At 47.2% G+C, this 13,782-nt stretch overlaps 1 protein-coding gene across 3 annotated transcripts in view; it reads right to left on the bottom strand.

The window, feature by feature from the left end:
* Positions 1–13,782, bottom strand: part of ppp2r3b (protein phosphatase 2, regulatory subunit B'', beta) — a 16,480-nt gene extending 2,698 nt beyond the window's left edge. For 2 of the 3 annotated variants that reach the window (XM_037487793.2, XM_037487795.2), the window contains exons 1-11: positions 13,575–13,782; positions 12,690–13,086; positions 4,964–5,149; positions 4,499–4,602; positions 3,927–4,029; positions 2,624–2,698; positions 2,441–2,527; positions 1,925–2,081; positions 1,360–1,408; positions 1,184–1,273; positions 926–1,101 (exon numbers count right to left, since the gene is read on the bottom strand). In XM_037487793.2, the coding sequence (XP_037343690.1) occupies positions 926–1,101; positions 1,184–1,273; positions 1,360–1,408; positions 1,925–2,081; positions 2,441–2,527; positions 2,624–2,698; positions 3,927–4,029; positions 4,499–4,602; positions 4,964–5,149; positions 12,690–13,043 (1,381 nt within the window). In that variant the 5' untranslated portion in view covers positions 13,044–13,086; positions 13,575–13,782. Of the gene's footprint in view, positions 1–925; positions 1,102–1,183; positions 1,274–1,359; positions 1,409–1,924; positions 2,082–2,440; positions 2,528–2,623; positions 2,699–3,926; positions 4,030–4,498; positions 4,603–4,963; positions 5,150–7,139; positions 7,593–12,689; positions 13,087–13,574 lie in introns of those variants that run through there. The other variant, XM_037487796.2, reaches the window with a different exon arrangement.

Here is a 13,782-nt window from a genome sequence, read left to right as displayed (position 1 = left end):
GGTCATTTCTATCGAGAGAATTGAGTTTAGCAATCCACGACATTCAACACATTCTGCGGTCCGTTTGAAAGAACGGCACCAGACCCGTGTGACCAGCATTTTACGGCTTCATCAACAGCGAGTGTTGAAGCTCATGTGTCTGTACAGCAGACCAGAGAACTTCCCATTTAATGAAACATTTTTATTTCTCTTCGGAGAAACATCAGCCTGAAACAAGAAGTTGTTGCATCTCATGTTCCTCGGCTCCTCTAGTACAGCGTTCCAGCAGGTTGACCCAGGGTCACATTGCTGCTGAGGCTATCGATACCACACATGCGATCCCTCTCCGTGGACCAGTGTCTTCTAAATCAAGGGTCCCCAAACCCTTTTGGCCTCACGGGCCGACAATATTTTGCAGACCGCTCTCAAAGGTGTGGCAGATAAACACGTCGAAATAAGAAATAAGCGCCCAGGGCGGGGGGGGGGGGGTTGAGCGCTCTCTGTCCGCTGGTGGCCAAAAACTGCCGTGTCTGGCGAGGAGTGGTCAATTTTAAAGGTGCATTAAAAAGAAGCTTGGTGGTGCTTGGGAAATAAGGGACGAGCGCGTGGAATTAGGAGAGAATCCGGTCGATTTTCAAAATGAAAACCTTTTTTAAGAAAAAAAAAAAAGTCAAATGACAAAAATAAAATAATAAAAATATTCTTTCTGTGGTGCGTCCTGGTACTGTGAGGCCTACGGACCAGTACCGGCCCGGTGGCTGGGCACCTCTGTTCTAAATGGCACGGGCATAAAGCTACGTGCCAGAGGGGATTTGCCGACAGTGTGGATGACAACAGCAGCTGGCATCAGTCCGTCTCTCATCTGCACCGTTTCTGTCTGTCGCCGTCTTATAAAAACAGAACCCGTTAGGACTTTCCAGTGCGTGAATGTTAAAACAGGTCTGACCTTCGACCTCAGGTTTGACAAGGTCAAGCATTTGGCACAGGCAGTCCTCGAAGGGAAGGGGCTCGATGGCCATGGTCTCCAGCCTTTGGCACTGATCCTCGTAGAAGTATTCCAGCTCGTACATGCTGAGCACGCCGTCCCCGTCCAGGTCCATGCAGCGGAACCAGTACTCTATACTGGAGGCGGGCAGAGGGAACATGTGAGTGTAGGCGGCTCTGAGGGAACAGAAGATGCGATCGGGGGGGCAAGTCCACCAACCTGGTGTCGGTCTTCTTGTCTTCCTCAGAAATGAGAAACCAGACAAAGTCGGCGTAACTCAGCCGCCCCTCTTTGTGCACCTTCCTGTCTCTAATGGAACAAACCTCGCGGTTACTACAGAAATAGCAAATGTGTACTTTTGTAAATTGAAAGCAGAGCTTAGAGTTTTTGCTTACCTTGTTACAGTTCCTGAGAATAGTCTCTCAATCATCTTGTTGGAGATGGCTGGAAAAAACATTATAAAAATATAACTCAGAATCCAGACTTTTGGAAGAGCTCTCTCGGTTAGCATAAAACTTATTCACAATCTATTCTCACAGACTATAAATCCCCAAACCGGCTAGTGTAAGCTCTCCTGTTTGTTTTTTTTATAGCATGACAATGCCATAAATCTACCGGTTATCATTTTGATCATATAGTAGTGGAAATTGTTCCAGATGTGGCGTCATCCAGACAGTGTATAAATGCTGCGCTCCTATTGATCTTATGTCTCATTTCCCCTCTCTCACTCACAGGCCATCAACCAAGAACATGTGGCGTGGAGTGTGTGGGGACGAAGCGCCAAAGACAGGTCTTAGCAGTAAAGAAAAAAGAGAAAAAGAAAAAACAGGACCCAGTAAAATTTACAAATGCTTTTTATCCTTTCATGTGATTTCAGACTGGGCTCCTTTATTGTTTGAACTTTGAGTCTGTTGTTATAAGATGTACACACATACGCATCCTGCAGATTTTTGTGCGCACCTTGGTCGTTGTGCTGTTCCAGGTCCTTCTGGTCTATGTAGAGGTCGTGGTCGGTGTCCAGCTCCCAGAACTTGCAGTAGATAACGTAGAAATGTTCATAGGAGAAGAACTCTGTCAGCTGGTTCACATCTTGTTCCTGCTCCAGCAATGCCAAATTCTGCGAGAGAGGAAAAATGAAATAAAAATGTTAACGCTACAAAAAGAGGTGATTGTTTATGATTATTGCACACTTGATTTGCCAAATGGCTCGGCTAGTTTAAAGGCCGGCTTCCTGGTCCATTTTTGAGCTCCTCTACTGCAGCTACTGGTGCCGCGAGGAGCTGTTCAGACATTATGGTTTTTGCCTCCAAACATGGTGGTATAGATAATGTGATTAAAATGGGTCGACAACCTGAATACATTTTCCTCCTATAAGGGAACACAGAGTAACACACATTTTGCAAGTATCAGATTTCTATGAGAACATGTGGTTGATATTTTATTTAACATCCGACAGAGAAAGACGTCGTTACATACCTGAAGAAAGTTGCTTCTCCTGAGCTCAGAACACGTTATCTTTCCAGTCCATGAACGGTTCACATTGTAGAATATCCTCTGAATCACCTGTAGAAACAGTCGGCATGAATGCGGGGCCACTGTAACGTGTCGCTGTTCATTTTGCAGTAGTGATGTGCAGTTATCTGCGTGACGGCGGCGTACCGTGGTGATGTATCGCGAGTGGAAGTCCGGCGCCTCCTTTAGGAAGGCCAGGCCTGCGTGGGAGTTCACCACATCCTGGAAAGATAAAGCAAAGTCGGCTCACTTGGTCTCTACGGCAATGTCTCCTTCATTTCCATACCAAACCACTTCGAAGAAGCAGACGCAAATGCAAGAGGACAACGCCGTGACACGCCGTGCCTACAACCATAACAAATACACAAGCTCAGACGGATTCTGCAGTCACTTTCGGAGACGAGTCAAATGGCGACGCACATGCAGCGTTCTCCGTTTTTGGAACCCATGACAATCGGAGCAGCCACTTAAAGGAATGCTTACGCAGACATTCAGAGATGTCAGCGTCTATCTGCGTCACTCGGTCGTGCCATATGCTTTATAAATTGTGCAAGGCGGTGGGCTTTGTTGACAGAGGCCGCCCCATTTGGATGTTTCTTTGAAGGCACAGAGCGCTTGGTGGACCGGTTCTGTGATGAGCTGAAAAGCCTGTTCCCGATTCCACAGCGGAGCGGTGGGACGGCCAGAAGAGGGGACTTCCACCGGTGACAGCTCTTAACAATCTCTCCTTCTGCGTGCCAAACAGGCACAGGGGTGTGCTGCTTTTCAAATGAACTGGAGCTATATTCCTGCTATGAACACCCCCCCCCCCCCTCCCCCCCTCAGCTTGGTGGACGGGGGGCGGGGGATTGTTGACACAAATACAAAGGCGGCAATGAAATTAAAAGGCCTTATTTCGGGGCGGCTGCCGTGCCTCCTTGACTCTTAGTGTGAGAAATTAAATCATAGAGAAACACATAAATCACACGGCACAGGAAACAGGCGGGGACAGTCAGATCTACTCTACAGCAATCCGCCTTTCATTCATCAAAACAGTCAAAGGCCATTCGCCTAGCAGGAACCATACAAATTAAACGCTGGCTGCCAAAAGGCATCTATGCGGTGCGCAAACGCCTGCTCCTGCCAGCATGAAAATGAGTCAGGTGGGGGGTGGGGCCGGTGTGCTGTAATGTGTGTGTCACATTCACATCTCCATCCCTCCATGGAAAAAAACCCCTCCTCAGAGGATACTCCCCTATGTTGGAGTATGGACTATGGACTATGTATGTCTCCACTCTGTTACCGGCTTACGGTAACATCCTGGAATTGGTCCTGCACCACATGAAAAAGCAGCGCGTCGAGCAGGGCGGTCTTCGAATTAATTCCAGTTTGCACTACCCGGGCCAACGCAATTCTGCCGTGCCCGCACTGCCAAGTCCCGCCCTCTCCCTGGGTGTGCTGCAGCCAGTACCTGCAGGAATGGAATAAGGTCGTCTTGTTCCAGGTATTTACATCCAGGCTTGGCCAGGAGGTGCACGAATTTCGAAGCGTCATCGTGACAGGTCTGCAGAGTTCTGGGGGAGAAAAGAGAGAACAGATGGTTACTCCCTCTTTCTGCTCTCATGTTCGCTCTATTATTCTTTATCCTGCTGTCATGAAAATACGTTTGAAATGACTCCCCTCATGAGGGCAAGTGCAGGTATAATAGATTCAGAAATTAGGAATCTCTGCTGTGGCCTCTCGTCTAAGAATGGCGCAGCCACGAGCTCAAAGCAAAAGGCCAGCTCTATCCGCTTCTCTCGAGGTAGGAGCATTAATACAAGAGCATGCCTCTTGCATTCAACGCCACTCGGGCCCCCAGCTACGAGCGCTCCTTCCAATTTGACACACATAGATACTGGAGTACTGTAAGCCTTGGGAGCATTTGTGAGGGCTTTGTGATTTCTGACTGCGAGTCAGAAGAACAATGTCCCGATCAAGCGGCGCTCAAAGGGGATTGTGTGAGCCGCTTGTACGAGCGAATAACAAGAGCCGTTGTCTTACTTTCTCCACATAGCCACAAACTTGTGAACGGACACGAAGCCGGTCCTGTCGCCTCCAGCCAAGCAGAACAATGGCATTTTCCAGTAGAGCGGACACTCACAGGCCTGTGGAGACAAGAAAGCAGAAGAGTTGGGTGAAGAGTGCGGTGTGGATGAGGAGAAAAGAAGTCGAAGGAGGGCGCTCTCAGGGTCTATAAGAGCTTTAACGCGGAAAAACCCTCCACAGTGCCGTGGTTTGTTTTGACGAGCATCATTGCATCACATAAAGCCCCAGAGGAAATCCAGCTGTCATTTCTCCCTTCGCTCGTGTTCCCCTAAAGCCGTCGATCACATTCCTCGGGGAGATCAGGTTTTCCGAAGAGGTTCAGTACCAGCAAACATCGGTTGGATGTGGGAGTGAAAATTCTGCCGATGAAAATAATTTGCCGGGTGGCAGCTGCACCCCTACGCTCCAAATGAGTCTCACCTTGGCGACCTTCCCCATGTCCTCAATGGTGGCCCTTTCATTTGGGAATTGGGAAAATATTTTCTCAATTTTGGAAATGAGGCTGTCGACGTTGACGTTGGCTTGGGGCCGGCCCTGCGGGAAGTAGAACTTTGGAATGCTTTCACTCAGCGCTGTGGTGACGGGCTCCTGCGTCCTCACCTGGGCCTGAGACAAAAAACACAGAAATACACAGTTAGCCGCTGGCGCTAGCAGAGGCTCAAGCATTCCAGCGTGTGCGCGGGCAGGCCTGGACACAAACTCTACATTGATGGCACGACCACCACAATCAACGCCAGTAGCTATCCTTATTATCCATTTTTATGTAACCCTCTAATATAATTTCCCCTTTAAGAGATTGTCAGTCTGAATGAGACAAATTAATCCGGGTAAAGGGACAATAATAAGCCATTTTAGTCTGTTGCTTAACATGGTATTGTTTATCGAATGATGTACAAGTGTCAGGACATAATTGGTTCAATAGAAAAAACACAATCTTACAGTAGTAGTAAATAGCATAGAACATAAATATTGAGTATTGGTTGTCCGTCATTACTGGAGATCAATAGCAATAACATTAGGTACACGTTGGTCTCTAACCGCATGCTGTGTTTACCAGACCAATATTTACAATTGTCAGTTAAGGTTTCATTTAAATGCTCGTGTAGCGGCCCGTGTTAATACGTTTGGAAACGATATGTTCTATAAATACTGACAGGTTCATTAATAAGCGCAACATTTTTGTAATGCTTTGGTCAATTAAAGTCCCAGCAGACATGTTGACACCATGGATAACATTGCTGATGACTCAAGTATTCCAGTTAACTCAGAACAGACACACCCCAACAAATACTGACATTGGTATTGGCATGTGGTATTCGTTCAACCTTTGTCTCGTCTGCTATGCAAAGGCCTACACGTTAAAAGGCTAAAGGCTTAGACGATGGCGGCATCATAAAGCATGAATGTTTGAAAAGAGCACCTGATTGCAGGTAAATAGCAGACACAGCTGTGGAAATAGATCCGGGGGGGGGGGGGTGGGTGGTGGAGAACGAGTTTAGCGTATTTTTTGTGTGAGTCATTACTTGGGCCCAAAATAATAGCTTTGTACAAGCTCTGCTTTGGTGGCTCAACACGGATTATCTGTTTAAGACTAATAACAAGGTTATAATCAACATGGTGTTCCATGCCTTGACGCAAGGATACATTGCGTTCCTAAACCCCCGCCGGAGCTAAGCGGACACTGGGAGGAGATCGTGTTCACTGATAACTGGTCCCCTTGCTGATGACATTGCTGGAGAAGACACGAGATAGTGAAGCCACACACTCAATAAGCCGGACTTCAAAATGTTCGCCGTTTATCACAAACAGTTTGAGCAGATGTTTCCCTCTCAGTCGTCACCACATACCCAAAGACTATTCACATGACTGAGCTGCGGGGTGGATCCATATGGACACCCCACACAGGCTAAGAGACCACAAAACACCATATTGTTACTTTTTGGTCTAACGCATTTTAACAATGCTTTTCCAATCTTGCTAGATTTGACAAAGCCAACATTTAAAGTGTGGTGAAATCCTTGAAATTATAAACGGAGAGCATAAAGGGGCCAAATCTAGGCTTCTCCATTTTCTACAAGTGGAAGTGTCGACACTGACTGAAAGGCTGTGCTCTGCCTCTGGTAATCTGCTCACTACAACCTGAGAGACAGCGAGCTCTGCAGATCCTCCTCTGTCCTCTGTGCTGTGTGATGGTGTAAGCCATGGCTATAAAAGGACATACACGTCTCCTGTTGCTCTGCCCCGGCACTGTCCGCTCCATGCTAACCGCTAGCAGAGCACAGCCGCTAAGCCCTGTGACATTTTGCCCGCTCATGGCTTGGCAATGTGTGTAAGCTAATTGACGAAAGCCGCCTTGGGAAAGTGATGCAACTCATTTGTCTGTCAGGATGTGCAGCTTGCTCCTACAACCCCTGTAGTACCACTTTATAAGGATGGAATAAGTAGAATTAATGTCATTCAAATTGGCCTTTAACACAGCACATTTGTACCAATGCAAGCTGAACACTCAACACATGGAGCCCACAAATACCAGTCCACATTATTGGAGCTGCCAGCAGACCAGAGAAGCCTGTGGCAGTCAACGCTCAACACCTGCCTGTCCTTGCTGGAAGGCTCTGAGCCTCTTCTTGAACCGAGAGGGCAGAACAAAGTCACAGCCGCGGGACAGCAGGGCCAACTCCTTCCTCAGGTCCGGGTCCTGACGCAAAGACAGCTCCCTCATCCTCATCCTCGCTTCGGACAGCACGGGGAAGACATGTACACACGCAAAACACCACCCTCAATGCGCCGGTGTCCTCTGGACTGCCCAAATCAAATGGGTGACAGGGAACGCTGTGAGCAGAGAGGCATCGGCAGTAGTGCGAGTCCTCGGTGTCCCTGTGGTTGTCCTCTGTCAAGAGAAGGAGCCTCTTAATGCGAGGGGAGCAGCTGCTACTGTGACTCTCTCCCTCCCATTCCAGATCTGCCCGCCGCTGCTGTTGCTCGATCCCAGTCCCTACAGAACAGGCACGTACGTGCACACACACACACACGCACAGGGTCAGGGAGCCCTTGCCTCACAGCTGGTGGGGAGATACGAGGCGGCAGGGTGTTTGTGTGTGGGAGTCACTTGGTGTTGGTGTGGGCTGGGAGGGGTGAGTGCAGTGGATCTGCCCTTTCCAGTTTGCATTCCTCTGCGCTCGTGGAAGGTTATGCAAAGAGACAGACCTGTTGTTGCGGCTCGCAGCCGCCTCGGGGGCCAAAGGAGGGATGCACCTCAGCGCCGCGACAACATGCCACTCGTGTTCACCGGCATTTTTTTGTGAAAAGCTCCCACACGGACAAATACTCTGCTTGTGGTATAAGGCCTACGGACTGGAGCCCCCCTCCACCCTCCCTACACACTAGAGACAGACCCCTGATGGAATATCATTTCAGCCACACGCTAATTCTGCCTACATCTGTCACCAAGTGTGAATCACAAGAACAACAGGCAGACAAAATACACTTAATAAAGGTTTCTTCCAAAAGAATACACATCCACCGTATGACTGCATAATAGATAACAAGAGGTCAAATAGGTCGACTTTATACAACTATTTTACATCTTATTTTATGGCTGTCTTTGTTTTGCCTTCCATTTGCCAGCCTGAGCTGCCAGCCATTCCACGTCTTATTATAGTTGATGGGCAAAATATGGGGGAGGGAGGGCAGACACACACACACACACACACACACAAAACACGTATGTCAAACTCAAAGAATGATGACCTAGTCTGGGCCTATTAAAAGCACCAGTAGGGACTATTTGGGCAACTCAAGAAACTGAACGTGAAAACCAAAAGAAGCATCTTTAGTCGTCAAACAAACATCCGCTTCCGGTCGCTAGTGTCCCGGAGTGACGGCAATTACACCAATTCTCCACGGATACGCTGGATCTAACAGCTCTGGGGTCGCATTCTCAGCACCAGCGTGCTGATGTACGAGTTGATTGCACAGACATGGTACAGAGATGTCCACACCAGCAGACTGTGTCAATACACCCTTGTTTTGCTTTATGTTATTGTAGTTTCACACAGAGGGAAAGTGAAAGAACGCCCATATTATTTTTAGATGAGAGGTTCACAAAGTCGACAGTTTTCCACTGTTTTTTTGTGCCACGGCTCCTGTTGTCGTCCACACAGGACTCTGCACGTGCTTGATATGCTGTCGGAAGGATGCCGCCTTTTGTTCATGCTCATCACTTCACACCAAACATGGAACAGGAAGGGTCCAACTGTAACACTCACATGGAATAAAGCTCCGTCCGTCCGTACATAAACATAAATCTGTTTCACAAACAGAGGGTTCACAACACAGCAAGGATAACAATGTGTTTGTTTACATGTCGCTGTACTGTCTTGGGGGGGCGGGGCGCCCCCCTTGTTCAATGGTAAGGGAAACACTGACTAACCAGATCTTCCGCCCAAACAACATGACTCTGAAGTAACCAGCTACCCATCAGACTGCTGAAGCATTATGTCCACAGTCTGATGGGTTGCTGTGAGGAGAACACGACAACGCAGAGCGACCTTGGGACGCCGGACCTGTAAACCTGCTGTTCAGATTTCTGCAGAAACATTTGTTCAGTTGTGTCCTCCTATTACAGAACACGTGACCTTACAAAAAGTGATTAAAACTCCCCCGGGGGGGCTTTCCCAAACTATCAATACGAGCAAACGCAACGTCCCACTAACACTGTCCATCTGGCTTCAGGATCTGCATCGCGTAGCACAGCGCATCCACCCGGAGGAAACCGTCCCACGCCAGCACAACCTGAGACCGGGATTTGGGACACGTGTACACGCAGGGCCGCAAATAGGCCGCGGGTGGCCCAGAACACGGCGGGCTCTGGATAGCACAGCACAATGTGAGCAGATGAGCCGCCTCTCGATGACTCGGGCCGTTGGAGGATTTATTTATGTGGTCCATTTGGACTAAGAGAAGGAGTGACGATACTTAACAACATCATAACAGTAAATACAGTGTAAACACGGAGAGAGCTTAAAGAAACTACAGTCAGAGTGGGGCCATGTGAGCGCTAAGATAACTGTGTTTGAAGTAGATACTAAGCCTATTCGAATATGAGTTTATGAATAAAGTAAATGTTTCAGAATGTTAAACAACAACAAACAAACTGGAATAGTGTACGAGGGGCCTTTGTGCTCTACAAGTATTGGTAAAATGCACAGGTAGATACCAGCCTGCTCATGTTTCTTTTTTTTCCATCTGACATTCAGAGCCGAGGCCCAAAACATTCTAGCCACACACTTTAAACCGATAAATTACAGAGACTCCAAAATAAAAGGACTTGCGGGAAACATTTTTAACACCTGGTTCCCTCTGACAGCGCAGGCAACTGATAACGTGACCCCAGAGCGTTGCTTCAAATAGCTTCGATGTTGCTGAGCCAGACCGAGTGCGTTATAAAAATACTTCTTGTGAAACAACCTGTGACCCTAAATGCGGACGCCGAGGAAACACAAAGTCAACTTATTTAAAGTAATCTACATTGCTCAAACTATTGTGTGTGTGTGTGTGTTTGTGTGTGTGACCTTTTGCTCGGAGGAGACTTCAGGTGTTGAGCTACACAGCAGAACCAAGAGCCAGGCCTCAATAGGGAAGCTGCTATTTACTGTACATAGTGCAAATGACAACTCCATCACCACGTATTCCCACAATGAGCAGTATCTAATAGAAGAAGTTTCAGAGAAAATTACAGAGGGAATGAATGTGCTGCCACGCCTCATCTCGCTGGCACAGCTCTGGGTGTCTAATGCCAACACAAGGGAACCGAGGCTATCTATATCGGTGTCTGATGTCAAAGTCAGAACAGCTGTTCCAGGCTGCGTCGGCGTGACATAAGTAGAATTTTTGCGTAATCCTTTGAAGAATGAATCTGTATCCGGGAATTCATTTCGTAGTCTTAAATAGAAGCATTACTTTATACAACGTCACAATCCCTTTAACATTGAGTTACACGGTGAGGCCACATGCCACAACCCACGTCACAGAGTGTGTGTGCGGGGGGGGTGTACAGGCTTGGATGTGGAAATTAAAAAGGTCAAATCCAGGTGTAAAACCTCGCAGTGTTACACCATGAGGGCTCAAGGTATACCAGACCAGAGGAAAAGCTCCTGCTACAGATTCAGGGCTGATAAACCACTCACAAAATTGTGTCTGAAAGAATGCAAAGTCAAGCATCGTTGACTTTCCTGGGTATACAGAAGATTATCTTATCACAGCGTTATCTTCTATACACAATGTAAAAGAAGATGATCATCTTGAAAACACAATTGCCCCTCTCCAATCATGGTGTTCCAGTCAGAGAATGCAATGTCTCACCAGTGGCCACTTGAACGCCTCCTCGTGCGCGTCTTTAGCATGTCAACGCCATGTCAAAGGCAAGTCTCTGAGGGACTTACAACTATATTTTCCCTTCCAAACTGCTTTGTGGAAATTCAAATCCTCTATAATCAAAGCCGCCCGAAGAAAAAACAACATTTACATAATAAGATCCACCACACACAGACCGAAGAGAGCACCCGGAGTGGCAGTGATGGGCTCGGTTCAGACACTACTCTCATACCACAATAATTCGCAGGCGAGGCCTGGACATTTGGAAAGTATTTGCCTGATAATAACTGCATATGCCTTCAGACATGGAGGCTCCACCGTGATAGTGCAGGGTGGACGGCCCCTCGGTGCCTTTGATCTTGTTGGCTACTCAGCAGCCCCTTGTGGCAAGCCTTGAAAAATAGAGACCCCAGAGGATACATTAGAGCCAACTTTGAAAAGCCTGAAATCGAAATCTGTAAACGGGCAGGATGGATATAATAAACTGATTAAAGCCCCCAAGTGTAGGATTTAAAATATTTCCAACTTTGAGGGGGTCTGAGGGGGAAAGAAAGACGCTGCAGCAATTGTCGTCGCAACCAGCAAAAAGGACGCTGTAATCACCTGGAAATAAAGATCCAACACAAACTCAGAGACTCATTACATTTACAGTTGGATATTCATGCTTTGTCGGATGAGCTGCAACTTTTGGCAATAAAGCACTTTGCAAACCCATGAATGCATAACCTTTACTGCTAGTTACATTTAGCCCTCCGTCATTCTATTTTGACCTGTCACAATAGAGGAAAGGACTCGTTTAAACAATAACACTGGCTACATTTTATTTAAATACCAGTAAGCCGCGCGGGTGTGTCAGCATGCACAACACCGCGGCAGTGAAACAGAAGCAGCTATTGTTTATTTAGAACGATACTTCTCCTACTAAAACATCTTGTGTTAAAAAAGCCTACCAGCTGGGTTTTTGAGCAACCGTGCGCATATATAATATAGATATAAATGTTATGTTTCACTAAGTATGCTTAAAACTGCATACGTTAAGAGAAGAGGACGCAGCGATGACGTGAAGGGCCGTTGGCTTGGAAGACGCCTTTGCAACAACTTTTAACCAACTCAGAGCCAGCTGCGTAGCCCTGTTTAATAGACTCATAATAAATCAGACACCAGTATGTTTTAACCAAATTAGAGGCGGCTATGCCCGTATGATGGAAGAGGCATATAACCTGATGGATTGCTTTGTTCTTGATTCTTGAGCAGAAGCACAGACAGTACTGGACCGTGTATTGTGAAAGCTCAGGAAATCTCAGCATGACAACTTCTATTTTTTTTAATTAAAACATAACAAATCCTGAAGTTCTTTGTTGCAGCCCAACAATTGCCATTTGAAACAAGGCTATGAAGATAGATTTGATTTTATTCATTGTACATTGCACAACAGTCCTATATTCTCTGTCTCCACCTGCGCCTCAGCATTTACTGCTAATACCGGTTCCAAAACCAACAAACTTACTCAGACGAGGATTTGATCCACACCCTTAAGTTCCAGGTACCTCAGGTGGCTCTAGGAGGCAGACTGATAGTGCAGGACTCGCCTTGTTTATGATGTCATTGAGAACAGCCTTACATGAAAGCCATACATGATCTCTTTAGAACCTCTCAATACTGTTTAAACACTTTCTGTTTCAAACGCGTGTTTGAATTAGACCAATGGGCTACATTATAAGAAAACTATTTGAACAACTGCCTTAATTTACAGTTTTCGGGGAGAACTTGCCTTTTTTGTGCTGACAGACCTCCGTAGTACCCTGGCATTGGGTCCGCTCACTCTGGTATTGCAGCTACTGCCCGAGGGTAGTGTGCTGGCAGATGGGGGGCTGGAAGGAGTACTGAGGGGAAGGGGCTTCTTCTCCGCCAGGTTCTTCTGGGAAGCCACATTGTTGTTCTCGTTGAAGGTCAGTGACCTTTTGTCCTGGGCATCCCGATCGGACAAGTCGACGTGCTGTCCGCTTTTGATAATGTCAAGATAATCTTTGAGCAGGGACTGGGTTGTAGTGTCACTCAACCAGTTGAGGAACAGCTCGTCCACTTTCATCTTCAGGACAGGCTGGAGGACTTGTGGTGACGGCATTTTGCAGGACGTCCCCGAGTGGCTCCGACAGACCGAACGCTACCTGTGCGGACACATAAAAGTAACCTCAACATCACAGCTGGTTTCAATTCTGAGGCACACTGTGCATCCGATGAGATGACTACGTTATTACCGATGCAATGACAGAAACATCACATGACCTGCAAACGCACGCCGTGAGCCGTCCTCGCTGCGAGTAACGTTACTTACACACCACAACACTCAGTGACGTTATTGAATTTTAGCGCGAAGCGTCAATGCGCGAGCCCACAGGCAAAAGTAAACGTACACACACACACACACACACATTGAACTCGCTAACGTGAGCTATGTTTTAAAACTCCTTTTTAGGAAATGCGACTGTTAAACGCCAGCACACACACGGCTAGCGGTACTTAACGTTAAAAACGAGAAGCGAGGGCTCACACAGTTAATGTGGACATGAGACCACTCTATTAGCAACAACACTTGTTAGCTACGATGGCTCTAGTAAGCTAACGTTAGCAGTTATTATTGAGGTGAGTTACCGACCTGGGAGTGAAGGCACGTAATTTAAGACCAAATGCACTGATGTGACGTTACATGACTTCCTTCATCGAGCTGCCGCACACCTATCTATTGACCAGAATTACAAAAGTAACGCTGTTTGTCCGGCGCTCATTTGGGTGAGCGAACGCAAAGCACTCAAGCTCTACTTCAGGCTCTCGTTCCCCTGGTAACCACATAGATGTTAACGCGA

This window comes from Pungitius pungitius, chromosome 10 (genome assembly GCF_949316345.1).
Source record: "Pungitius pungitius chromosome 10, fPunPun2.1, whole genome shotgun sequence".
Taxonomy (NCBI): Eukaryota; Metazoa; Chordata; class Actinopteri; order Perciformes; family Gasterosteidae; genus Pungitius; species Pungitius pungitius.
This window is presented reverse-complemented; position numbering and strand designations above follow the sequence as displayed.